We start from the raw sequence: 24,725 nt of genomic DNA, 5'->3' as shown, positions 1-24,725 counted from the left end.
CGGCGGGCGGAGGGGGCAGTTACGCGGCAGTAAAACGGTACCGGTACCGCCCCCCCGCCCCCATCCTCGCCGCGCCCGGCCCGGCCCGTCCCCCGCCGTCACCCGTCCGCGCAGGCCCCGCTCGTCCCCCGCCATGGGCTCCGGCGGCCCGTCCTGCTCCGCTCCCGGGTCGGCGGCGCCGCCTCGCTGCGGGGGAGGGGCCTCCCCTCGGCCCCGGCCCGCGCGCCCGGAGGGAGGGGGCGCCGCTCGCGTCACGGCGTCACGTGGCCGGCGGGCGGGTGCGCGCGTGACGCCGCTTCCTCCTCCTCCCTCTCCTCCCACGCGGGCGGTGCGTGATGCGGCGCGGAGCGGGAGCGTGCCCCCGCCCCCGCCCCGCCCTCCCGCGGGTCACGTGGCCGCGCTGTTTGGAGGCGGCGGCGGCGGCCTCCGAAAGTGGTGAGGTGAGCAGTACCGGGAGAGCGGGGAGCGTGGGGAGGCACCGGCACAGCGCGGGGACTGGCCAGCAGCGGGAGGGAAAAGTGAACGAACGGTGTTGCCTGGCCCTACAGCTTCCCCCGAGCTGTGCCCCGTTGAGGTTCGGCTCTCGTCCCCTGCCCGCCGTTTCTGAAGGGGTTTGGGGTGGTTTTTCTGCTCTTCGCGATCCTTGGCCTTACTCCGGGGACGGGAGACAGCGGTTCAGCCCCAGCCGGCAGCTCTGGGCCACATAGGCGGGATGTGGCAGAGAGCGGGCAGGGCAGAAGTGGCCCTTATGGTTTTTAAGACGCTTTGAGAATTTTGAAGAAATAACTTTTAGTTTCGTTGGCTAAATGTGCCTCTTCCCTTTTCCTAGTGCCTGGTGAGAGTGAGCGCTCGCTTTTCTTTTGAGGAAATGTAAATTTCCCCTTTCACGGCTTTTCTGGGAGGGAGTTCCTTAATCTATGGGATCGCATACTAAAGGTTAGTTAGAAATTCCAGGCCTTGACTCGGTAGTGTAACAGGTTTGTGGTTTTGTTCAGCAGTGTACAGGTTTAAACTTTAAACTCAACAAGAAATTATTTTAAAGTATGTGCTGCAAAAATATGAGGTTGTAATTTCAGTGGTTATTTAATTCTTGGTTTTCACTTTGTGTTGTCTCTTGAATGTGGGAAAAGACATACTGTGGAGAGGATAGCTTATAATTATCAAAATGCACAAATGCAGCTAATTCTAAATTTGGTACAACCTGAGAACAATACTCCTTAAATTTAGTTTGGGGAAAGAATATTATGTAGATATACAATACCAATGCTAAATTATTTACTTGAGAAAGTTAGTTTTAAATCAAGGGTGCATGTTGTGCGGGAGAGTGCATTTTTCCATAAAACAAGGCATTTTCCGTAGGTACGTGTTAACTTGTTTCATAGCTGGGTGTAAGTATAACTACAGTTTAAATATTTCCAGATAGGTTATCTGGTGGTTTAAGTTTTCAGAAATGAACTTGAACAAAACCTTCTCATAAATGAAGCAGGAGTCTTATTTCCTAGCCCTTGGGCCTCTCTTTGGCAAACTGAAACATGATGTTTTTTGAGTAGAAAAACACTTGGTGTTTCTTTAAGCACACCAGCTCTAATACTAAAAAGGGAACTAATCAAGAACTTTATTTTTGGCAGATACAGCTAAAAGGTGAAGCTGGAACATACCCCCCATGAGTGAGCAGCACTAGTTGTGTGCATCCATGGCCTCTGTGCCAGCAATTCCAGACTCTTACAACCATGTCTTGGCTGAGTTGGAGTGTTTGGACCCATTGCTTTCTGCACTCAGGCTGGATTCCAGTCGTCTTAAGGTGAGTTTGTGGCGTGTGGCTTTATAAAATTTTTTAAATTTTTTTTTTTTAAATTCAAGTAATGACCCCATCTGGCTAATTATTTGATTAAGACATAGGATTAACCTGATTCTTTTGGGAGTGTATGTATGGTAACTTAATGGGAGGAGTACTTTGGGAGGAAAGAGCAAAGATAAAGGATCCTGTTACTCTCTGTGTGTTTCCTTAATGCAGCTGTGGGAACTTAACACAGCCTACACTGTTTGCAAAGTGCTGTTTAATAATTTTCACTGCCAGTGGTTCAGGAGTGGTACACACAGCTAGCAAACAATGAAGCCTTTAAAAAAAACCACCATAATAATTCAAGAAAAAGATGCTGTGATCAGAGCTTACTAGATTATGCATTATGATTTTTATTCCTTTAGTGCACGTGTATAGATGTGTCAAAGAGATGGCTGGCTCTAGGCAGCTCAGGAGGAGGACTGAATCTTATCCAGAAGGATGGTTGGAAGCAAAGACTCTTTCTCACTCACAAGGTAAGGATAAAAATTTTAAATAAAAATTTCCAGATACAGGGCTGGGAAATAAATATTATTTCATGGTAATGTATTTTAAGAGTCAATACGCATCTTCAGCTTACTGGATTGTCCAAAGAAGGTGTAGTTTTGGACTGCTGTGTTTAAATTCGGTTGCAGTTCTAGAGGGTATCCCCAGAGTGTGTGGTATATTAGATTTCATGGGGTGTGAAAAATATTACTTCAGAGTGTCAGACCTTTGTTTTTCAAATTCTTGCTTTTTAACAGCAACAACAAAGTCACATGAATATTTAAGGATTAGAAGAAAATTTTGACTATGAAACCAGGGGAACTCTTGAGTAGATAACTCCCAGTGTTTGGATGTCCAAACTGTGACATACCGGGATAAGTGAAGAAAAGATAGCCTGACTTGCTGTTGCTGGAAGAGATCATGAAACAGGGATTGCTAATTGTACAGCCAGGTGCTATGTCCTAGGAGCTACTGCTGCTTCCAGTGTAGCATGAATGTTGCCAGTTTTTTAAGGCTAGGAGCACCTCACTTAATTTTGTCAAAACAAATTCTAAAGGTGTGAGGACAGAAGAGTGATTTCTGTGCTTTCCAAATAGGAGAACGCATTGGAGTCCTTGCTCTTGATATTGTTGTGTCATTGACAACTGCACCTTGGAGTAAACTTAGTGTTTGAAAACAAAACCCAAACAAACAGTAAAAACCAACCACATTAAAGCAGTGGTAGAATCTTTTGACATGAATCTGGTTTATATGATGAAAGCTGCATAGTGGGGAGAGGTCGTACAGGAACAACTTTCACCTGCTCTTACTCCCATGCTTGCTTTCAGGAAGGTGCCATTTCCCAGGTGGCCTGTTGTTTGCATGATGAGGATTACGTTGCTGCTGCCACCAGGTGAGTGATCTGCTCACAAACCTGAACATTGGATTAATATTTTTAAGAAGCTTCAAGTTTCGGACTTGGACAGCTGCTGAGAACTCAGAGTTAGCTTACCAGGTTAACTGGTAGAGGCCACTACAGGATAATTTTCTGCACAGAGAGTTTGCTTAACTTTTTGTATGGAATAGTTCTAGATTAGGTATTATTTCTGTAACACAGCATCTATGGCAGAGCTCATGCATGTGAAATTATGATGATAAATGTCTTTCAGCATGAAAAGAAGCACTTTCATTAATGTGGTAGAGTGAGATTGATAGTTAATTCCATTTACATTTATTAATTTTTTACTTAACTATTTATTCCACTTATATTTATTAAAATCTGTTTAAATGTTTTTCCATGTCTTCACTGGCAAGTGTAATAAATGTAAGAGTAGCGTTACAGAGCTGCTTATACATTGTAGTGCAAAGAAGGACACTTCTTCTCCAGAATTAAGAGTGACACTTCTTGGGAGCATGCAGCCTCAAACAGAACCAGCTCTGAGAGTTGGGTTTTCTCTTTCTTTGGGAAAATGCATCTTTATTAATTGCTAAAACATGAAAAGACTTTTTCAACCTGTATTCTCTTTTTAACTTTTTGTAGCCAAGGCCTTGTAGTAGTTTGGGAGCTGAATCAGGAACGTCGTGGGAAGCCAGAACGGATTTATGTTTCCTCTGAGCATAAGGGCAGAAAAGTCACAGCTCTGTGCTGGGATACAGCTGCCCTTCGAGTTTTTGTAGGAGATCATGTGGGAAAAGTATCAGCCATCAAGATTAACACATCAAAACAAGGGAAGGTAAAATGTTGCATACTTTGAGCTTAATTCACAGGGGGTGATGTTTGGAATCTCTTTGTTTACTTTAGCAATGTAGAACAGAACAGGACTTGGCAGCTGATGAAGTTCTGGTAGCTTTAACTATTCAAATGAAGAACCCAGTATGGCTGTCTCTTGAGACAACCATAGAAATCCTGACCCATGAGCTCCCCACGTCCTTATTCAATCTATTTTAGTAATGCAACTTGAAAATGCTTTCAAGTGTTCAGAATTAAAAACTGGTGAGTCTCCTGCTTCTTGGAATTTACAAGTATCAAAGTTAAAGGTCTTGGTGTTTCTGAGCCTATTGAATTCCTTAGGCTCCAGCTACAGGTTCAGTTGTTTTAGTCCTCAAATCAGCTGTTGGTCAGAGAAAGAACAGTCACAGACTCTGATTTTGCTTGGCTTTGTCTGGATGCTCTCATTCTTAAACATCTGGATTAGATAAATGGTAGGTAGTCATCCTTTCTATTTTGTGCAAAGGACACACCTGTTAGTGATAGCAGCCTGATTTCTAGCCCTTGAGTGTTATTTAGCTTTTACTGCTACTGAGTCCTTTCTTTATAGTTGGTAAAAAAGAACAGAACCTGGAACTAGTTGTGTTCTTCCAGGTACTTTCTCACCCTTGTGAAAGATTTAGATGGAAATTGACTTATAAGTAACAAGACCATTGTTACATTTAAAGAAAGCGGGGGAGGGAAAGTCAGCTGTGGGAAGAGGGAGAGGAGAAAAGGGCCCGTGGAATCCGTGTCTGTTCACACCTGTTGAAGGAACAGGACTGTTGGATTTCTCAGATAATGCACTTTATCATATTTCTAAGAAGGGAAAACAACTCTAAGCTGGCAAAAATAGGGGACCGTCTGACAGCAAGTTCAAATTCAGTTCCCAGCAGTTTTCTTACGCATAAGTCTGAGACTGTTCATCCACCCATGCAAACTGAGATTATATATAGGTACAGTAAATAGTATGTGGATAATTTGTGGCAGGGTAACAGAGAAGGTGAGTTTCTGAACAACCTAATTCCAACAGAAGTTGTTTTTTCTATCAATTAATCCCTCTAGTCTGTTTCCAGAGAACTGCTAGCTCAGCGTACATGTGGGGAGAATTGGGAAAAAACCCACAAAGCTTAGAATGGTAGGAATAAAACCCTCTCTTAATGTTACAGAAAAAAAAACCCCTTTATAAAGAAATATCAGGAGGTTTTTTTTTTTTCTTTAATCTTCAATGATGGTTGTGGGAAAAGGAGGATTTGGACTCCTGTGCTTCTGAGCATTGAAGCATTGCTTTGTAAAGACAAAGAAAGGAACTGCTGTCTTACATTGTGTATTCATATCATACATGAGTCTTTTCTGAATTTTGTCATTTTAACATAATGAAACAGTCTTTACTTTGAACTGAAGACCGGTATTTTTTTCTTTTTTAACTGTAGGCAGCTGCTGCTTTTGTGATGTTTCCTGTCCAGATTATAACCACTGTAGATTCTCGGGTGGTTCAGCTTGATTATTTGGATGGAAGACTGCTCATATCTTCACTTACCCGCACTTATTTATGTGATACTGAGAGGCAAGTTCTATTTTATTTCTGAAATACTGGACTTCAGAATCACACACAGTTTCTAAAATTACATCAGTGTCTCTTTACCTAGCCCTTGCTCCCTCAGTGTGTTTCTGAAGTTATTGGGAGGGGTAGTGTCAGAAGTTTTACTGAAATAAAGGTAAAAAATATCTGCTATTCTCCCCTTAACTACCCAGCCAGTCATTCTGTTGTAGAGGGCTGTTAACTTGATTTCCCTTCCATAAATTCATGCTGACTATTCTTAATCACTGTCTTATTTTTCATATGATTGGAAATGATTTCTGGGAATGTTCCCACCTTCCCATCACTAGGCTGAACAACTGGTTTTGCTGAAAAAAACCTCTTTGATCTGAGCATTCATTTCAACTAATGAATATTTCTGCGCCCTGCCTTGTATAAATTACAGGCAGGCTTTGTAATATTCACTACACTTTTTTTTTTCTTAAGCACCAAAACCAATTTAGCAGTGGGATTAAGTTTTTTTTTATTATTCAAGAAAAACATTAAATTAATTAGGGCTTTTATTAATGCTGCCTCACTTAACAAGTATATTTTTTCCCCTCTAGAGAAAAATTCTGGAAGATTGGTAATAAAGAGAGAGATGGAGAATTTGGAGCATGTTTCTTCCCTGCTGGAAAGAACAGTGGGAATCAGCAGCCATTAATATACTGTGCTCGACCTGGCTCGAGGATGTGGGAGGTGAACTTCGATGGAGAAGTGCAAAGCACACATCAGTTCAAGCAGCTGCTCTCATCACCGCCTCTTCCTGTTGTTACTCTCAGGTAGAAACATGAGTGTTATCAGTGATAAACTTGTTTGGGACATCCTTAAGACTGAAAAGACTAACTAAACTCCTGCTTCAGTCAAATCTTAATCCTAGTTGTCATCTTCTTAATATAGTTTCCTCTAAGAGGTGTAGCCAGTAATTATGAGAAGTGCCAAAACCTTGATTCTGGAGCTGTGTCTTTGTGAGCACAATGAATGCTGCTGTTGTTAGACTGTATTTATGTGTTTGCAGGATTAAGAATTTTAGAAAGTAATGTTATTGTAGTTATGCTTGTACTTGATAATAATTTTATTTTGCAGGCAGGATCCTCATTATACTGGTTCCAGCTGCTCTCCACAATCTTTATCTTTCCCCAAGCTGCTGTATTTGACGTGAGTATTTGACAGCATAGCTTCCTGTTGATGAGGTTGGCTTAAAAATTATGCATTCTCCTAACTTATTTTACCAGCTTCAGGCTTTTTTGTAAGAATTTCCCAGGTGTCATGCTATAGCTGTTTCGCCTCTCACTTGCTGTACTTAAGCCAATGTTATCCTTGCATATTTTACAATTTTTTAAAATTTTACCTATTTGACCACAATTGACTGTTGATCCATTAACATTTCTTTTGATTGCAGTGAGCACTGTGTGGTGACATGGACAGAAAGAGGTGTTTATGTTTTTCTTCCCCAAAGTGTTCAAGTCTTACTCTGGAGTGAAGTTAAAGGTAGACTAAAGTTTATTAAGCTTTGCTTTGTAATATTGTTACGCTGGTCATTCCTGAAGCCCTTGCATAGCATGGAAGCTTTTCAAGCTCAATTTCTGCACCTGGATTGCAGAATATTTATAAAAAACTTATCTGTCTGGTATATCCTTGAATATTAACCGTCTCCCTGCCTCCTCCAGGCAACCCCTCCTTCCATAGATCTGAAAACATGCTTCTTGAGAAAGAAAACATGGTGTAGAGTGACTCATAAAATACAGTGGTTACAATCCAGTTGATTAACCTGTAGTATCTTTTCCTCTTTACTCAGGCTCATTGTCAGGTGTGAAGGATAATCTGGCCGCTGAAAGTTTAAAACCTGGGTTTTTTTTCCTAAAATCTGTCTAAATTCCATACAGAGAATATATTTGTTTGGCAGATGAGTAAACCCTCATAAACAGTTGTATGTATGGTTATAAGCAGAGTCCTACAATAGTTATTATCAGTCTTTCCCCTTCTCCCCATTTTGGTGTTAAGTTTGCAGTATCTTTGTTGTGGAGTGTTTGCATACAGCATAAGTATTACATTTGAAAACTTCTGGAAAGCCAAAGTTGTTTTTCTACCAGTGGGTATTATCCCTCTGTTTCAAAGCTAACTATTATGTATTTGTCATCTTTATCGAGCTTTAATTTTTCATCTCAGACAAAAAGGAAACTTTTTGGTAATTTAGTGCATTTTTTGAATGTCTTCTAGAAATGTAGCTCTGGAAAGTTTTGACACTGTGTTTTATAGTGATTAGGTGCTAGGTCAGCACAAAAACAAGTGTTTGTTTTCCCCATGCCCCTCATAGTTTGCAGTCAGGTGGGAATATGCTTTCACCTTTTTTCAGGGAGAGAAAGGAATGTTGATTAATGACTTCAGTCCTTCAGGTATTGCTCTATGTGTGGTTTTGCAGATATTCAGGATATTGCAGTTCACAAGAGTGAGTTGTTCTGTCTGCATACAAATGGGAAAGTTGTGCACCTCTCCCTTCTGCTGGTTGATCGCTGCATTGAGCGTCTAATGAGAAGAGGATTCTGGACCCTCGCTGCCAGGGTCTCTTGTCTCTTCCAAAATTCAATTGTTTCTTGCAGAGTAAGTAAATACCTCTTTGTAAACGTGTTGTACAACTTCACTGTCTTTCCTGTCCCTGCTTCCGTTAAGTTTCATGGTTACTGAGATTCATTTTGTTGGAGCTTTTAAAGTCACATAAACATTATACTTTAAGGATGAAAATTATCCTGCATGTATGGTAATATTTGTTTTCACATGTGCATTAAAAGTAATAATGTTTCTGTTTCACTGGGTGCCTTTAGGCAAGAAAAAATTTGCCTCTAGACAAGCTGGAGCACTTGAAGTCTCAGCTGGATGCTTCAACCCAGCAAGATCTCACTGTGCAATTGGAAGAACTGATTTCAAAGTTGGAACCTCTAGATTCTGCTTGCAGTAGTAGAAGGAGCAGTATTTCATCTCATGTATGTGTACTGGTAGTGCCAAAAATGTTATCTACAGGTTTTGTCTTTATGGCTTAAAGTCACCTTGTTACTCATTTGGAAGTTGAGCCTGTCATTTCTACCCTGCCTACTACGGCTCATAATGCTGCTTTCTAGAAGTAGGTGGGGTGAAGAGGTATGAAACACCACAATTTGCATTCTGTAAGCTCTCAGACCTCTGTCTCTTTCCCATGTTATTTTAGGGCTAATGGCTGAGATGTGGACAAAGATTGATATGAAGATGCCTTTTTCCACAGCTCTGTTAAATGTTACAGCATGTGCTTTGGTAAAGATAGTTGTGGTTATAACTCCAGTTTTATGTGATGAAAATGAGTGTCTGAGTACTCAGAACTATCTTAGCCAAGAAATTATTGCACTCTAAGAAGCTTAAGGAGAAAGCTCTAAAAAATATCAAAGCATATTTCTAATAAATATATAGCTGCTTTACAAGAAAGGGGAAATATTTCATAGTTAATATAATACCAGCTCCTACTTTCACTTTAAAAGTGTTTAAAAGGAAAGTAAAAAGCCAAGTAATATAAATACCATCTTGATGTAGTAGACAAGTTTTTCTTCATTAGCCACTGTGAAAGTAAACCATGTAGACTGACCATAAGCAAAAAAATGTGTCCTGAAACTAAATAGCTTTGCAGGGTCTGTAATTGTTCTAGCTGGGTGTGGCTGACCAGCAGAAGGAATACAAATTCTTGGGTATGCAGCTACAAAGGGGTGAAATGACAGTCTTGGCTGCAGGACTAAAGCTGAGGCAGGTTTTGCCTTTCACTGAAGTGCACCACGTGTTCCACAGGCTGGTATTCTAAAAGCAATTGTGGCATACACATCTTTTTAAAGTCACTGAACTGCACACTTCTGGCATCTGTGTCCTCTTCCATTCTGGATATGATTAAAGTACTCTGTTAAATAAGAGTTTTCCAAGCAATGAATTATGAAATGCTTTGAGGTTATTTGTGTGGGTACAGTTGCTTGAGTTCATTGTAGAAAGGTGAACAAGGAAGTACAACTCACACAATGACTAACTCCCCCCTGGTCTGACAGGAAAGCTTCAGTGTCTTAGACTCTGGAATCTACCGTGTTATCAGTCGAAGAGGCAGCCAGTCAGATGAAGACTCATGTTCCCTCCACAGTCAAACATTCTCAGAAGATGAGAGACTTAAAGAATTTCCTACGCACCATGAAGATGAGCAAGAACTTGGTAATGTTTCTTAATGAAAATGTTTGTTGAATGTGTTTGTTTATTCTACAAAAATTCTGCTGGGTTGGCACTGTGTTCTTACTTTCCACTATCAAGTTATTCATTATTATTACATGTAATTTGATCAATTGAAATAGTTACCTCACCTTCCAGTCAAAATCCTTCCTGAAACATTGGATGGAAAAGCTGGCTCCACAGATATCCGGGCTTAAAAGCAAACAAAACCCAGAGAAACAGACCAAAACGTCCAGAGGGCTTTACCAAGCATGGGCTTCACTCCAGCTTCCCCCTCTCCATGTGTAATTCAACATTAATGCTGAGATTCCTTCAGCTGTCTATGCTAGTGTCAACTGTACTTCAAGCAAGATTTGTTTGCTGCCAATATCCTTCTGTAATATTTGTTTCAAAAAAGAATTTCTTAATCTGGATTCTGGTTTATATTTCTTCAAGGAAAGCAGAAGAATTCTGATAAGTTCTTAACTTCCTTGCAGGGTTTCCTTTGTACAGGGGATCTTCTCTTACATGTGTAAACATTAGTGTAGGGGTGCTAGAATTGTTAATAACTAATATTTAGCCCATGCAGGGAGCTTTCTTATTTCCTGACAAATGTCTGTCACTGTACTAAAGCTAGAGTGAGGTGATAATGGGTCCTGTTCTCTGCTCTGGTTGGGATTGGGAGGGGATGTAGAAACTGGATGATGAGGATCTGGCTTAGCTCTAGGTATGGTAGTGAGGCTTTCCAATAAAAAAGCTACTTTTGAACTTTTGTGAGGAGTAGATGCCTGTTGAGGATGGAGAGGATTTGGATGCTTTGGAGAAGACCACAGTGGGGAGGGAGAGAAATGCAGAAATTGGTATTTACTCCCCTGCCTGTCAGTAGAGTTGTCCTGCCGACTAAGCTGTGTGCTGTTGGTAGCACTTATCTTTATATGTGCCTCTTTACCTACATCACCATAAAAACAAGCGAGGAAACTCTGAAGTGCATCATTTCCAGCATTAGAAATCAAAATTCAGGTGACTTAATTTTTGAATATCAGAAGATAGAAAGGCTCTGTGTGTTCCACAAGAGATGACAAATTCTCTGATTATTTCCAAGTGGAGAAGTTCTAGATGCTTCTTGAAGCACGAGTACTTGATCTGGTATTTGAGAAAAATGGACTTAGTGTTTCCCTGCTCATAGTGACATAAGATGTAATGAGTTTTTAAATTTCTAGTCTGCATAATGAACAAAATCAGCCTTATTTACAGGCAATTGGAGCACGTCAGTTGTGACCTTTAGGCACTATCAAGAGAGATTCTGATGATAGATTTTCTCTAACAGTGCAGCATCTTTTCCTCTCAACACTGTGGTTACTGCTGATTGTTGCAAAATGCAATGTCATCCTGGCTTAAAATGATCCCTTTTTTCTTATTGACATCACTTAAAGATATAGTGTGTGTTTGCACCAGGAAATTATAGAGTAAAGCACATTGCAGGTACTGTTAGCGATATAGGAGAGAAAAGGAAATAGTCAGTGATTCTGTATTTCCTGTGATTCTTATCAAAAGCTGTGGGCTTACTTACTGCCTTTCAAATAAGAGGGTGATTTATACCCTAGTCATGGCTTGTGTGTCTCTCTGTTCACATGTGATTTAGATTTTGGGAATTATGCTATGTGAATTGATGTATGCCACAATACTTGCTACAGAGCCATAGGACTATGAGTAAAGCAGATGTACTAGGTTCAAAGTCAGTAATAAAACAGTCCTTGAAACCTGGCTCCACACATTCTTGAGTATTCAAAAGGCAAATATGGTGGGCAGGTTGTCCATTAATGAATTAGTGATTTGCAGTTCATTTCACTGTTCCATTTTTTTGCCAGGCCACTGTTTCATGACTTTTTTATTTCAATTCCATTTGTCAGAGAACGTATCTCATGCATCTGTGGTGGTTGAGGCTGACCGGAATGAGGCATTTCTCCCATTCAGTATTCCTTTGTCATTCCGTTCCCCATCTCCTCTCGTCTCTCTCCAAGCTGTCAAAGAAAGGTAAAACATGCAGCAGGTTCACTCATCCGTTACATCTTGCCCTCTTCTGTCCCCTGGATTTGTAGCATTGTGTGGTTTAGTTCATACTGTGCTCTGCAAACATTTAATACCTGAACTGGAACACCAGAGGTGCAGTCAGGTTTGCTAGGCAGTTTAAACCTTCATCTTGGCTCTAGTGAAGATACAAAGAGATGCTGGTAACTTCAATGGAGCCATGACTTCAACCTCAGTTTTAAACAGTTAGGAACTGTTAAAAATCTAGGAATGGTTACTATTACCCAGTAAACTGGTTGTGGTTTGTATTCAAAGGAAATGTACTGAATATTGTTCTGGGATTTTGCCCTTCTGGATCTTAGCGGGAAGGCTTCTTATGTTGCTTGGGGACAAACATTAAAATATTCAAAGCAGATAGATATTGCTAAAACACACTTGCAAAGTGGTCTGCCCTATCCCCTCATGAACTTTTCAGTGAATCTAATTGATTTCCCAAACAATTATGGAATAACGGTAGCCTATACCTGCTGCAATTAGATCTATGTCCATTTTATGTATAAATCACATTGGTATTTTAGAACTTTTTAAAAAAAAAAACGGAGTGAGGGGGTGGGTGTACAAATACAAAGGGGATGGTGTTAAATACATAATATTTTTATAAAAGTGCTGTATGTTAATTACTTAGCTAAAAAATCTCTGGCCTGGCAATGGTCTGAAAAATTGCACAGCCTTCCCTTGGTCACCAGTATGTAAATCATGTCCTGCAACAAAGAATTGTAGCTGCTATCAGCAGTATGCGGATCTCAGAATAAACATCAGAAGTACATGCAATGTTTTAAGTTCTTTCTAAACTGTAAGCAGCCTTGAGGACTTTACTAGTAATAAGTGTTTCTTCTAATAATGAAAGCTACATTTTCAAGTATTCACTGTGTGCAATTAATCATTAAATAAAGTACTATTATATTTAGAGTTAATTTTTAAAAGTTTAGCTTTAATCCTTCTATACACACAAGTAAAATTGTTCTGCTAAATTGGAATGCTTTCTGCCTTCTGCAGCAATCTTCAACTTTCGCTATATGTTGTTACAGTAGCAGATGCTGGGTTGGGGTTTTGGGGATTTTTTTTTAGTTCTAGAGCAGAAAGCAGGAAGCTTATTTTTCTCTTCAAATCTTGTTGACATAATTCTCTTTGTGGCAGTGGTAGAAATAATTGAGTTCTGCTATGTTCATTGAGCTTTTTCTTCAATGAAACACCTGAAGGAATAAGGACTGCTGAATGATAAGGACATTGTTGGTGAGCTTTGTAATCTGAAGAATTAATTTGAAGCATTGTAAAGTGTTTTCTTACCACCAAGAGTGACATAATTTCCTAAAGATGCTTTATGTTTAAAAGCTTTAAAATGCAATGTAGCCAATCTGCATTTATTTACATACAAATACATATCAAAATGTATGGCTAATGTTGGTATGTGATCCTGCTTCTCCAGCAGGAGAGTTAAATACTTCAGGTTTCTATCCTGTGATGAAAACATCATGACTGGAATGACATGGATTTTGAGCAGGTTCTTAGTAAGTTTTGTTCCTGTTGGTCATCACTGCTCTCATACTTTTCTCAATAGTTCTTCAGATTATAAAGTCTCTGAAATTATAGTTTGAATGAAAAGATGCTTGGTTTGTTTGCTTTGGACTTCTGATTTTAAATGTTTCAACTTGTGATTCTTAGTGTTTCTAGCTTCGTACGCAAAACCACGGAAAAGATCGGCACACTTCATATAAGTCCTGAATCTAGAGGGAAGCATGAAGCAAAGGATGATGAGCAGCTGCCAGAACTAACTCTTAATCTGGTAACATGTCCCCAGGGAGAAAAAGAGTGAGTGCAAAATCACATTTTCTTAGCAGTTGTATTTGCTGCATGTCCTGAGGATAGCAACCTAAGGAAAAGAAACTTTTTCAGCAGAATGAGGGCATTCGTTTTTTCCAGCTGCCTTCATTCCTATGGTGGGTTTCAGTTGTTCTCCCAAGTCCCTTCTTAGAGCTGATGAGGCAATGAGCACAGAGTTAAGTAACTTCATATTCCAGTGCTAATTTACCATTTTGGACTAACTTCCATACAGTGGCATGGTACTGTTTTTTGTTTAGTACCTGCAAAAATCTACTGTAGCTGGAGTAGAGGCAATTATAGAAAGCCACAAAAATACTGTTATCTGTTTTTCTTCATGCCAAATTTATCCATAATTTCTGTTGAGCTGTTCCTTTTTGTAAGTGAAAGCTTTGTATTTAGTAGAGGAATTAGTGTTGAGGAAATTTATCAGGAAATTCTCACTTAAATTATTAAAGTTAATACTTCAGATAAGACTGAAATGGATGTGCTTTTCTAGGTCAGAACCCCAGAACTGGCAGCTTCCTGAGGAGGACCGTCTGAGAGATCTCAAGGCTGCAACAGCAGAAACTATGTAACCAGAGAAACTTTTTACTGTATGGATATGTTGGGCTTTGGCAGAAAAACTGATTGGGTTTTTTAAATTTTTCTTTTCATTCATTTTGCATGCATGTAAGAGTGATGCTCTAAATGTCTATTAACATAACCTGAAAGATATAACCTATGTTATCTCAATTCAATCATTTAGTGAATGATTTTATTCCCATTTTTAAAACCAAGCAAAACTCACTAAAAGCTCTTCTAATGTTATCCCTTTGTCTTAAATACAGGCATAGTTTAAAAAAATTCAAAATCACAAAAAAAAATTTATTCTGAAAGAAATCCTAGGGAGCTCAAAGTGTGCTGAGATGAAATGTAGATGGTGTGAAGTAGCCTAAGTTCTGTTTGATGCACTCAAGATCACAACCCAACAACTAACTCCAAGTCAAGTGTAGAAGTATAGTTACACAAAGCATATTTGAAACTTCACTTGTGGCATCTTTAAATTGTTAAACTTGGCAAACTTCTGTTTTTATGCTGCAGAGCCAAGCTCCAGGATCCCCTGGTTTTGTTAGAACCTCAGTGTATGAGAAGGGTCTTACAGGAATGGCTCGTCCATCTAGAAGAAAAATTCAGCAAGGAGCATTCTGCTTTGTCTGTTAAGAAAAGCAAGACTGTGTGTGCTGAAGAACAGAGGGCAGTCCTGGAGGAAAACCTGCAAGTGGCTCCAGCTGACAGAGATGCAACAGACAAGGAACAGAGTGCTATTTTGGAAGATTGCACTGAAAAGGAACATACCACTGAAACCTGTGCGAGCAAAACTGCGTATGAAAATGGTACAGATGTGATGGGGTCTCTGGGCTGTGGCTTTCAGCTGTCTCCTCCGCGTGGCATCGAACCCGATGTTCTAAAAGATCTTGTGGAGCTGACAACTCTGTGCTTTGAGCTGCGTGTCTTTTCTTGTGGGAGTGATGAGGCTGAGGAGAGCTCTGGGGAAAGTCTGCCACCAGCAGCTTCAGCGACCTTGGCTTGTAGGTTTATGCGAAGCTTCTTCATCCTTTTGGACTTAAAGAGAGTAAAGCAGTGTATTATAACCACGTGTGCCACCAGCCCTAATGTATGGGAAACATACATTGCAGGATTGAAAGGTAAATTATGAATGTTGTATTGCTTCTTAAACTGGGAGGAAAAAGAAGAAAAAGCCTTGAAGACACTCATAATTGTGTTGGCAGATTTTCCTTCTGTGTGTAGTGTGGCTGGGGGAAGATGCTTGGTGTGCAGGAGTTTTTGTTCTGGTTGTTTGGTAGATTGTTTTCCTCCCAGATACTTCTCTTAGGAAGACCTTAGCCCAGCTGGTTAGAGCGTAGTGCTAATAATCCCAGCATTGTGGGTTCAAGCATGTATGGACCATTCACTTAAGAGCTGGACTTGATCATTTTGGGTCCTTTTCAACTCAGAATAACCTGTGATTTCTTAAAAAAAAGAGCTGCTGGCTCCTTGGAGAGAGGTTGTTCTTCTCCCACTTTGCAACTATGAACTTGTTAGTTTGCATGGACCTTGATTGAACACTGCAGTGATCCCAGCCTGTTTACGAACAAACATATGAGATTCTAAGAGCAAAAGCATTGTAATTAGAATCACAAGTCGGTAGAAACAAGGCAGAAGGGAGGGGAGAGCCTTCAACATTTGCACTGGAAGATTCAGCTTGTAAAGCAATGTGGTTCATATGAAACAAAACTGAATGGAGTAGATGGTTCCGTGCAGATGAATGGCTTGTGATCACTTCACGCTTCCCTGTTCCACAGAAAAACTTTCTGATCTTTTTGATGCCTCTTTATTGAACCAAAGCTTCATGATGATATTAGAGAACAACTTTACTGTTCTCTGCATTCAGCTTCTGCCTTACATATTTCTTTTAAGAGTGAATTAAAGCCTTAGCATTGATTCTGCTCCAGTACAAAGCAATTTAACAACAGAATCTTGCTTTGAGGGTTGGTGTTTGGTGTTTCTGGGAATCTCTTCACTGTTTGGATTCTGAGAGCCCTAGAAGTGAAAGTAGTGTATGCATTCCCAGTTTGTCTTTAGTTGGACTGCACTTGTGCCTGGAGGTGAATACCTGCATTTCATCAGGAGGTGGGTGTTGAACTCCCCATGAAAGCAGTGATTGCTGTTGTTCAGCAGAGGATGAAAGGAAGGGCAGGACATATTAAAGAAAAAAATTGCCTAAATCTTGTAACTTGTGCACTGATTTATTTCAGAACTAACTTGTCACAGTCCAGTGGCTTTAGCAATGGAAAATGAAGATATGTTGAAACTACTGAAGCTGCTGCATGACCTGGGGCCATGGGATGACAGCCCACTGTTGCTGGCACATGCTCAAAGGTTGGTACCCAAAACTTTTTTCTTAACTTCTGGGCAGGAATTGCTTCACTTACCATGTTATGAAGATTTCTGAAATCTCTTAGAGACGTCACTTTTCAGTACTATCTTGAGCTTGCAGATCTTGAAAAAATTATTTTGCTGTTTGGTACTGAAAATAGTCTTTATTCTCTCTCTTTCTCCAGGCTTTATGAAAAATTTGGCGAAACAGCTCTTCGGCCCTTGATCAAGTTCCACCCTTCTATTTTGCCTTCTGATATTAAACAGCTTTGCTGGAATGATCCAGCTCACTTTTTAGCGTATTTAGATAGTCTAGTGAAATCAAAGCCAGAGGATAAAAGGTGAGGGGAATGTAGAATCCTTTTCATCTGTCTGCTCTCTTCATCATGTTGCTGTGTGGAGGGTTTTTTTTTGATTTGGCTTTTGTGGACCTTTTTTTGTGTTTCTGTATCTGTCTGCTTGCTCTGTCCTAATGTTCATAAACATTAGGTTCCAAGTAATTCTGCTAGTTGTAGATGGCCTTAGACTGGAGTTTTCATTAGGTTAATATCTAGTTTTAAAAGGGATTTAACATTTTTAATGGAATTGACTTTTTTTGTTCCTATGTCTGCACTTCAGTCTACCAAGGTTAGATGGCATTTTAAAAACCCCAAACCAGATCTGGGAGAACTCAATCTGCAAAATTGATTTTCTGTGGTTGCCTCAGTTTCTAGTGACACAAATAATTTTAGGCTTTTTGGCATTTAATTTTACATCCTTTTTTCTTTTTTTATTAATTTGTCCACACACAGTCTCTGCTTCTCTATATCTCATATATTTAAAACTGGTAGGATTTTATTTTAGTGTCTGCTTTGTTTTCCAGGCCATTTCTCCTTAGGTCTCTTCTGCAACCAGAATCTGTACGGTTGGATTGGTTGTGCTTGGCAGTTTCTCATGATGCTCCACAAAGGGCAAGCACTGTGGATGAGGAAGGCAATCCCAGGTAAAGTGGGTTTCACCCAAGGTCCTGAGTGCAACAGAAAGGCTTAACAGATTTGGTTTAGGGTTAGATTTTGTGTAAAAGTTTGGATCACTGACTCCTTGGAGCATTTTGCAGAGTTAAGCAGAAACAACCAAAGGATTGAATAACTTTACTTGCAATGCCTTCCAGATTGACTGCTCTACTGAGACTGCACATGGTGTTTCATTCATTTTTCTTCCTCTTTTTTCATAAATCTGCCATAATTTTTGAAGAAAATAAATAATGCTTTAAAACTGAATTTCTCATCTTCTAGGCCACGATCACATTTGTTTACTTGGGGCTACAGCCAGTTCATTCTGCTCTTGATTAAACTGCCAGCTGATTTTGTTATGAAAGAGAAGATGGCTGACATCTGTAAATCACATGGGTAAGGAGAAAACTTGGTAATTCTTGATACTTGGTTAGTGGGTATTCTGACCCTGAGAAGATACAAATGTAAATGACTTATCTACTCTTTGTGTGGACAGGGTTTTTTTAAAAAACCTTTCCTTTTTTCAGGGTGAATATTGAATGTTAGATTTAATGTACCGAATGGGATATTCCTCATGTCCCTACTATGTTTCTGACATTCATTAAACTTAGGTGCTTTTGTCTTTACTGATACTTAAACGAGCATGTGATTGTTCTTTACTTTGGCTTGAACTGAGTATTTGATTCCTGGAAACCTTTACTCTGTTACTCTCTTATTCAAGATTTTGGCCTGGATATGTTTTTCTCTGTCTGGAGCTGGATAGAAGAACAGAAGCCTTTACTAGTATTGTTCACTTGGATGATTTGAGCCTGTTGAATGGAGAAGATGGTTAGTGATTCTTAAGCTGTGTAAACATAGTTCTGTAATGTAGGAACTGCCCTTACATAGTGGTTTGCCCAAAGCTGAGTTGAACTTTTATTTTTTGAAGTGTGTGTAGTACAGCATATTTGAAACACATAAATGGGTGTTTATACTCATGTTATCTTCATGCTAAGCTTTGCGAAATCAGTTGTACTAGAAAATGCTTAAAAGTTAAAGAATCTTGATTTGTTTATCAGTTGGGAGTAAAAGCTAACCTTGGTGTTGTAGATAGAGGAATAGGAAGCCTTCCTGCACAGCACGAAACTCCCCCATGACTTGTGCACAAACCCAAAGTTAGGATGAGCAAAGCATTGTACCACAAGGCAGAACTTAGAAAATTCAGTTCAGCCCTATGATGAACAAAACTTTGTCTTTTGACTTAATCCAAAGCCTTGAATACTGAACTGTTGTGAAGTTATGTGTGTTCACCAGTAAATCTTTACACTGAGTCAGTCAGGGCAGTACATTTCTGTGCACAATTTGCTTGTTGATAATGCTTGGTTTCCTAGAATCTTCAGAGTAAAACATGATAGCTAGCTTCCCTTATAAGTACAGATATAGTTTAAATAGTAGTCTTAGGATAATCCTTCTTTTACAAATGATATAACGAACTCATTTTACATCTAGGTTCCATTCCAGAGACCATAGAAGAGTGGAAGCTTGTTCTGCATCTTGCACAGAATCACAGCACAGCTTTCCACCACCACAGCCCACAGAATGGGAATGCTGTCAGCAATGGAGGCCCGAGCTGCCCAGACTGCATCACTGTGGAAAATGTTGCTTTGTTGCTGGCCAAGGCCATCGGCCCAAATCGTGCCTTGTCTCTCTTGCAGGAGTGTGGCTTAACACTAGAATTGTCTGAGAGATTTACTGGTGTCTGTGAGATACTGCGAATTGCTGAAAAAAGGCAGAGGTAAGAGATGTGTCAGCAGAAGATCCACACTATTCTTTTTGGATCTCCTCAGTACTTTCAACTTCCTTCTCGGTTAGCAAGAAGATAAAGTGCTTCATGTTTTTACCTTTAGTTTTAGAACTCATCTGAAAGCTTTCCTATTATTTAAGAACAGTGTGTTTTGCAATATAGGCATTTTAAAGTTGAAAATGAGGAAACAGAAAATCATGCATTAAAGGTACATGTGAAGGAGATTCTCTGAAGGAGATCTGTCCTGCTAAGGCTTGTGCAGACTGATCTCTCCTGTTCCTTCAAAATGTGTGAATGGTGATGTCAGGATGTTACTTCTGAAATGCAGCCATGTTTTTTACAAAATTTTCTTTAAAAAGCAAACCACAACTCTGTTATTCTTTCTGTTGTTAGCTTTTTTACTGTTTTAGCCTTTTTTTTTTTTTCCTCTTTTCTTCAATTGCAGGGCGCTGATTCAGTCCATGTTGGAAAGGTGTGACCGGTTCTTGTGGTCTCAGCAAGCATAGGAAACAACTTGGGACAACTCTTTATGGGAACATTTTATATTGTAATGACTGTGTATTCAAGTGCCTCTTAAATTTCACAGGCCCTTAAAAATAACAAACTCTTATCTAAAAATTCAGTTATAGCGAGCCAATCTCCATCTGGCAGGTATCTGCCCTGGAAGTGGTTATTCCTTTGGAGATGTCTTTTGAACTGTAGAACATAGATCAAAGCAAGCCAGTATTTATCTTGAAATTAAGCTTACAGATTTTCAAGAGGAAAATTGCTGAATTTATTTTCTGTGTCTATAACTTAAGTATTTGGGGATATGAGCCCCTAAGTATTAAATTATGGTGTATAAAATTTTTTGTTTCTTTGTTTGCAAACATGAAAAAACATCCCTGGGAAGTATCTAAGCCTGTACTTGTTTAACTTTCCTGTAAATGACATTTACTTTTACTGTTGCTGTAGAAGTATCTGTTTTGGTACCCATTGTTTTTTTCTCCTTCTTAAATTATATGGACAGGCCTTGCCCATTTGAAATACATGAACCAAGCCAAGTCTTAAAATGGAAGGGAAATATTTTTAAGTAGTGGATTTATGGTTAAAAATGCTGATTAACAGACAAACTTGTTAAATGAGCTCACTGTTAAACTCCAAGCACAATTATTTCCCAATTGCCCATACCTGTTGGTGCACTGTGACCATAGACATCAGTTGTGATACTCCAACAAACCTCAGGACAGTGGAATTGCAATCGGAGTCATTTAAGTTGCAAAAGACCCTGAAGATCCAGCTCTCCAACCATTAACCCAGCACTGCCAAATCCACCACTCAACCATGTCCCAAAGTGCCACATCTACATGGCTTTTTAAATGCCTCCAGGGATGGTGACTCCACCACTTCCATGGGCAGCTTGTTCTAGTACTGGAAAATGCTTTCTTTTGGTGAAGAAATGTTTCCTGACATCCAATCAAAATGTCTCCTGGAGCAACTTGGGGCCATTTCCTCTTGTCCTATCCCTTATTACTTGGGAAAAAGAAACCCACCCCCACCTGGCTACAGCCTCCTTTCAGGCAGTTGTAGAGAGCAATGAGGTCTCCCCTGAGCCTTCTTTTCTCCAAGCCAAACACCCCCAGCTCCCTCAGCTGTTCCTCACAGGATATCTTCTAGACCCTCCACCAGCTCCCATTTCCCTTCTCTGGACTCACTCCAGCCCCTCAGTGTCCTCCTTGCAGTGAGGGGCCCAGAACTGGACGCAGCACTCGCGATGTGGCCTCACCAGTTCAGGGGGACAATCCCTGCCCTGCTCCTCTGGCCACACCATTGCTGATCCCGGCCAGGATACCCTTGGCCTTCTTGGCCACCTGGGCACAGCTGGCTCATGTCCAGCTGCTGTCACCAGCACCCCCAGGTCGTTTTGTGCCGAGCAGGTTCCCAGCCCCTCTGTCCCGGCCCGTGGCACTGCCTGGGGTTGTTGTGACCCAAGGACAGGCCCCGGCACCCGGCCTGGCTGACCCTCACACCGTCGGCCTCAGCCCATCGATCCGGCCTGTGCAGAGCCCTCTGCAGAGCCTTCCTGCCCTCCAGCAGATCGACACTCCCACCCAGCCTGGTGTGTCTGCAAAGTGCCTGAGGGTGCCCTCGGTCCCCTCATCCAGATCACTGATAAAGAGATTAATCAGGGCTGGCCCCAGCACTGAGCTCTGGGGAGCACCACTGGTACCGGCTGCCAGCTGGATAGAACTCCCTTTTCCCACCACTCCCTGGGCCTGGCCATCCAGGCAGTTTTTTCCTTGGTGAGCAGTCCACATGATCAAAGCCATGAGCAACCCATTTCTCCAGGAGAACATTGAGGTAAACAGTGTCAAAAGGTTTTCTTGAAGTCCAGCTCAACTTTGGTAATTCCACAATTACTTCTGATATTTTGGAAAGTTAGAGGACTTATTTTAGCAATATTTTTAAAAATGGAAGGTTTATGTAAGTATTTTTTGATGGATGTTGTCAAGAAAGAAGTCTTTTTACATATCACTTGGATTTTATATCTCATTTACAGAGCTATGCTTTGTACTAGCACTCTTTCTGTGTTTAATACATCTTTGAACAAGTTTATTTTTAGGCTTCTAGCTTTGACCCTTTTCACTGTCTGACTCACATTTTAAGCAGAAGGCTGCAGTGTTTGGTCAATATTCGATTTTCACAAATATCGTTTAAATAAAAAAGTAATGCATTAATTGGAACTAAATTTAATTAAAATTGATAATTTTGTTGTAAAATGATGTGAAAATACTGCTTCATAATGAATCTTTTTATGTAGTCTTGCAGCACTTGTACTGCTGCAACATAATGCTTTTCATCAAACTAGGACTGAGTACAACGTTTGGCCTCTTGAGAGATGCAGTCTACAGACTATTTCATCTTGTCTGCAAGAAAAACTTGGGTGTGGACGGTTGGTTACTTCTCTAGAGGAAGGGAAGTTCCAGGGAGACAGTGAGTGTCAGGCTTTCATCCAAAGCGTTGTGGAAAAGCCAGTGCAGAACTATTTCTAAAAAAGAAAACTTTAAAGCTTCTGGTGTTTAGATTCTGCCGTTGGAAATAGAAGGATCTGTACCATCGGGAATACTCCCTGCTCTCACAGTAAGACTTGGAATGGGAGCCAGGCACCTACCAGATGGTGTTGGTGCCTGTTCTCTTCCCTGCCAGATGAGCTGCTGCTGCCTCAGGGGCTGCCACAGTTGCCTACCTCGGGTTCATGCAGTGTGTGGTGTAGCTGAGTGCTCCCCTTGCCTTCCTCAGAGGAATTCCTGGATTTCTGAGAATGTGCCTGCCTTACCTCCATATGATACCACTTTATTCACTTGGTGTGTTTTGTGTACACAGAAGTCTCTTCTGTGGGAGTTTTGTACACTTGGTTAACTTTGACTGAGGGTTGGGGCTTTTTTTTTTTTAACTGTAATTCCAGTTAGAGCTTTTTTTTAAAAAACATAATGTCGGACAACTCATACAGGTAACATAATGGCAAGTGTGTGTTCAGATTTTGTGTCTAAAGTGAGTTGTGTTTATCATTTCAGCTAACTTGGTCATCAATAAAGAGTGAGGGTTTACTCTCTTAAGAGTGGAAAATGAATGTTTCCTTTTCTGGATGAGTTTGTTTTCATCTTGTAGGGGTAGGGAGAAGGGACTGTGAAATGAGAGGGTCTTCTGTTCAGAAATTACTGAAACAAAAACTGCCTCAGTTGTACAGAGCAAGGCCCCTGTCAGCCAGCTGACCACATATCACTGACATCTCACCCGGCCTCATGGGGAAGATGAGCTGCAGCTCAGCTTTGTTTTTTGTGGGTGACACCCTTGAAAAGCAAAGATGAATAAAGGGGATTTACCCTAGAACAGCTTTAAATAGAAACTGGTGGTGGAATTTTCCTTTTTTTCAAAGAAAAAAAGTATCATACATTATTTCATTATTAGAAACCTATGGGTAAATCAATTTTACTTCAGATTGAAAATGCAGATATTTATCTGCTTCTTGAAAGGAAACAAGTTTCCAGTCATTCTCCATGTCTATAAGCCAAAGGTCACTGGTTGTGTATATTCCATACTTGGCAAAACTCCTGAAATGAATTATTGTACACATAAACTTAAATAAGGTACTGTTCTTTCCCAGATAAGGAAATAATGGCAAATATTAATGTGCTTGAGCTGGGAATTCAGCTCCATCCCCTTTCTCAGTCTTTCTTAGATTGCAAAACTATGGAATGTTTGTGTAACGTAGCTTGCATTCATAGATATTTACAGTTAAAGGGCAACCACTATGGGGTTGCTTTTTATCTTAACTGCATCAGAATGTACAAACCAAGAAATGGTCTCCAGGCCCTTCTCAATGTGTTGTGTTTCCCAATGTGCACATGCTGCCAGCATTTATTGCTAGGAAGAAATACTCTGATCAAACCCTCCTCCACACTTCCAGGCAGCTTTGCCTCTTTCTCTTGCGAAAGCCACAGTTGGCTGCAGCTCATTTCTGTGAGCCAGAGGTCATGACCTGGAGTGCAGGACAAGAGGATATGGGAAAGCTCAGGCTGCTCCCTGGAGCCCCAAGCTGCAATTTTATCCCAGTTCCATGGGGAGCTCCAGCATTGTTGTCACTGATGCTGTCCCCCTTGCTACACACCAGGGGATGTACTCTAAGATGTTCTAAAGAATCCCTCCAGCACCTGCCTTCTTGCAATTGTCCTCATGTTTTGTGGAAATATTGTTTCGGGGAGCATGTGGAACAGCATAAGGCTCAAAATGTCCTCTATGGTCCTAAGGGTGTGAGCTCTTGTAGAGAAAAATTCCTTAGGTCAGTTTTGAAGGCAATGCTTTAAGTCCCTGGGCAAAGTGCCACATGCCTGTACACCAACTTACAGGAATCATTTTCCTTGTCTTTTAAAAACCAAAAAGGTGACCGGGCTACCTGCAGCCAGCAGAGAAGGCACTTGAACTGTCTCAAGTGCTGCGAGGATGTAGGTCGTGAGAATATGAACTGAGTTGCAGCAAAACACAGCAGTCCAGTCCCTGCAGTAGCTGAGCTGTTACACTGTTGAGTGTCGGCCTCAGGAGAGCCAGGGAACAAAAATCTGTCCGCTCCCTGCTTTCTGCAAGGTTTCCTTGTCCATTGGGTAAGGGTTTAAGTTCTTGTTGCAAATTATTCCAGTCTGAGATACATCATACTACAGAGTATCTTTTGCTTCAGGCCTGCCTATGGAAAATGTCTCCTCTCTTCAGGCCAAGATGCAAACAAAAGTGTCACCCTTAAGACAACAGTAGCC

The 24,725-nt window shown here is 40.6% G+C and overlaps 1 protein-coding gene across 8 annotated transcripts; it reads left to right on the top strand.

The window, feature by feature from the left end:
* Window positions 1-13: 13 nt before the first annotated feature.
* Window positions 14-23,033, top strand: HPS5 (HPS5 biogenesis of lysosomal organelles complex 2 subunit 2). 8 transcript variants are annotated; one of them, XM_023929055.2, is made up of 24 exons: window positions 14-440; window positions 830-936; window positions 1,629-1,801; window positions 2,206-2,316; window positions 3,154-3,218; window positions 3,846-4,038; window positions 5,486-5,619; window positions 6,198-6,413; window positions 6,718-6,789; window positions 7,034-7,122; window positions 8,054-8,232; window positions 8,454-8,612; window positions 9,687-9,843; window positions 11,748-11,871; window positions 13,588-13,734; window positions 14,243-14,317; window positions 14,827-15,431; window positions 16,542-16,665; window positions 16,848-17,003; window positions 17,525-17,644; window positions 17,937-18,050; window positions 18,376-18,482; window positions 19,143-19,428; window positions 19,883-23,033. In XM_023929055.2, exons 3-24 carry the CDS (start codon window positions 1,694-1,696, stop codon window positions 19,941-19,943), a joined length of 3,402 nt encoding a protein of 1,133 aa, XP_023784823.2. In that variant the 5' UTR covers window positions 14-440; window positions 830-936; window positions 1,629-1,693; the 3' UTR covers window positions 19,944-23,033. The 8 variants fall into 8 exon arrangements, 4 of the variants coding, with proteins under 4 accessions (XP_023784823.2, XP_023784825.2, XP_023784824.2 ...); XR_002865314.2 differs by having other exon boundaries at window positions 249-440; window positions 19,349-19,428; window positions 19,883-20,283; XR_015287990.1 differs by having other exon boundaries at window positions 429-574; window positions 19,349-19,428; window positions 19,883-20,283.
* The last annotated feature ends 1,692 nt before the right edge of the window (window positions 23,034-24,725 follow it).

The sequence above is a fragment of the Cyanistes caeruleus genome, chromosome 6 (assembly GCF_971803275.1).
Source record: "Cyanistes caeruleus chromosome 6, bCyaCae1.hap1.1, whole genome shotgun sequence".
Lineage (NCBI taxonomy): Eukaryota > Metazoa > Chordata > Aves > Passeriformes > Paridae > Cyanistes > Cyanistes caeruleus.
This window is presented reverse-complemented; position numbering and strand designations above follow the sequence as displayed.

What these genes read in the sequence shown, in the direction of transcription:
- HPS5 (XM_023929055.2), top strand. Translation starts at nt 1,694, where the DNA reads ATGGCCTCTGTGCCAGCAATTCCAGACTCTTACAACCATGTCTTGGCT. An exon ending in ATTCAATTGTTTCTTGCAGA is followed by an intron (nt 8,233 to 8,453) that starts GTAAGTAAATAC and finishes GGGTGCCTTTAG; the next exon opens with GCAAGAAAAAATTTGCCTCT. An exon ending in GATGAGGAAGGCAATCCCAG is followed by an intron (nt 17,645 to 17,936) that starts GTAAAGTGGGTT and finishes CTCATCTTCTAG; the next exon opens with GCCACGATCACATTTGTTTA.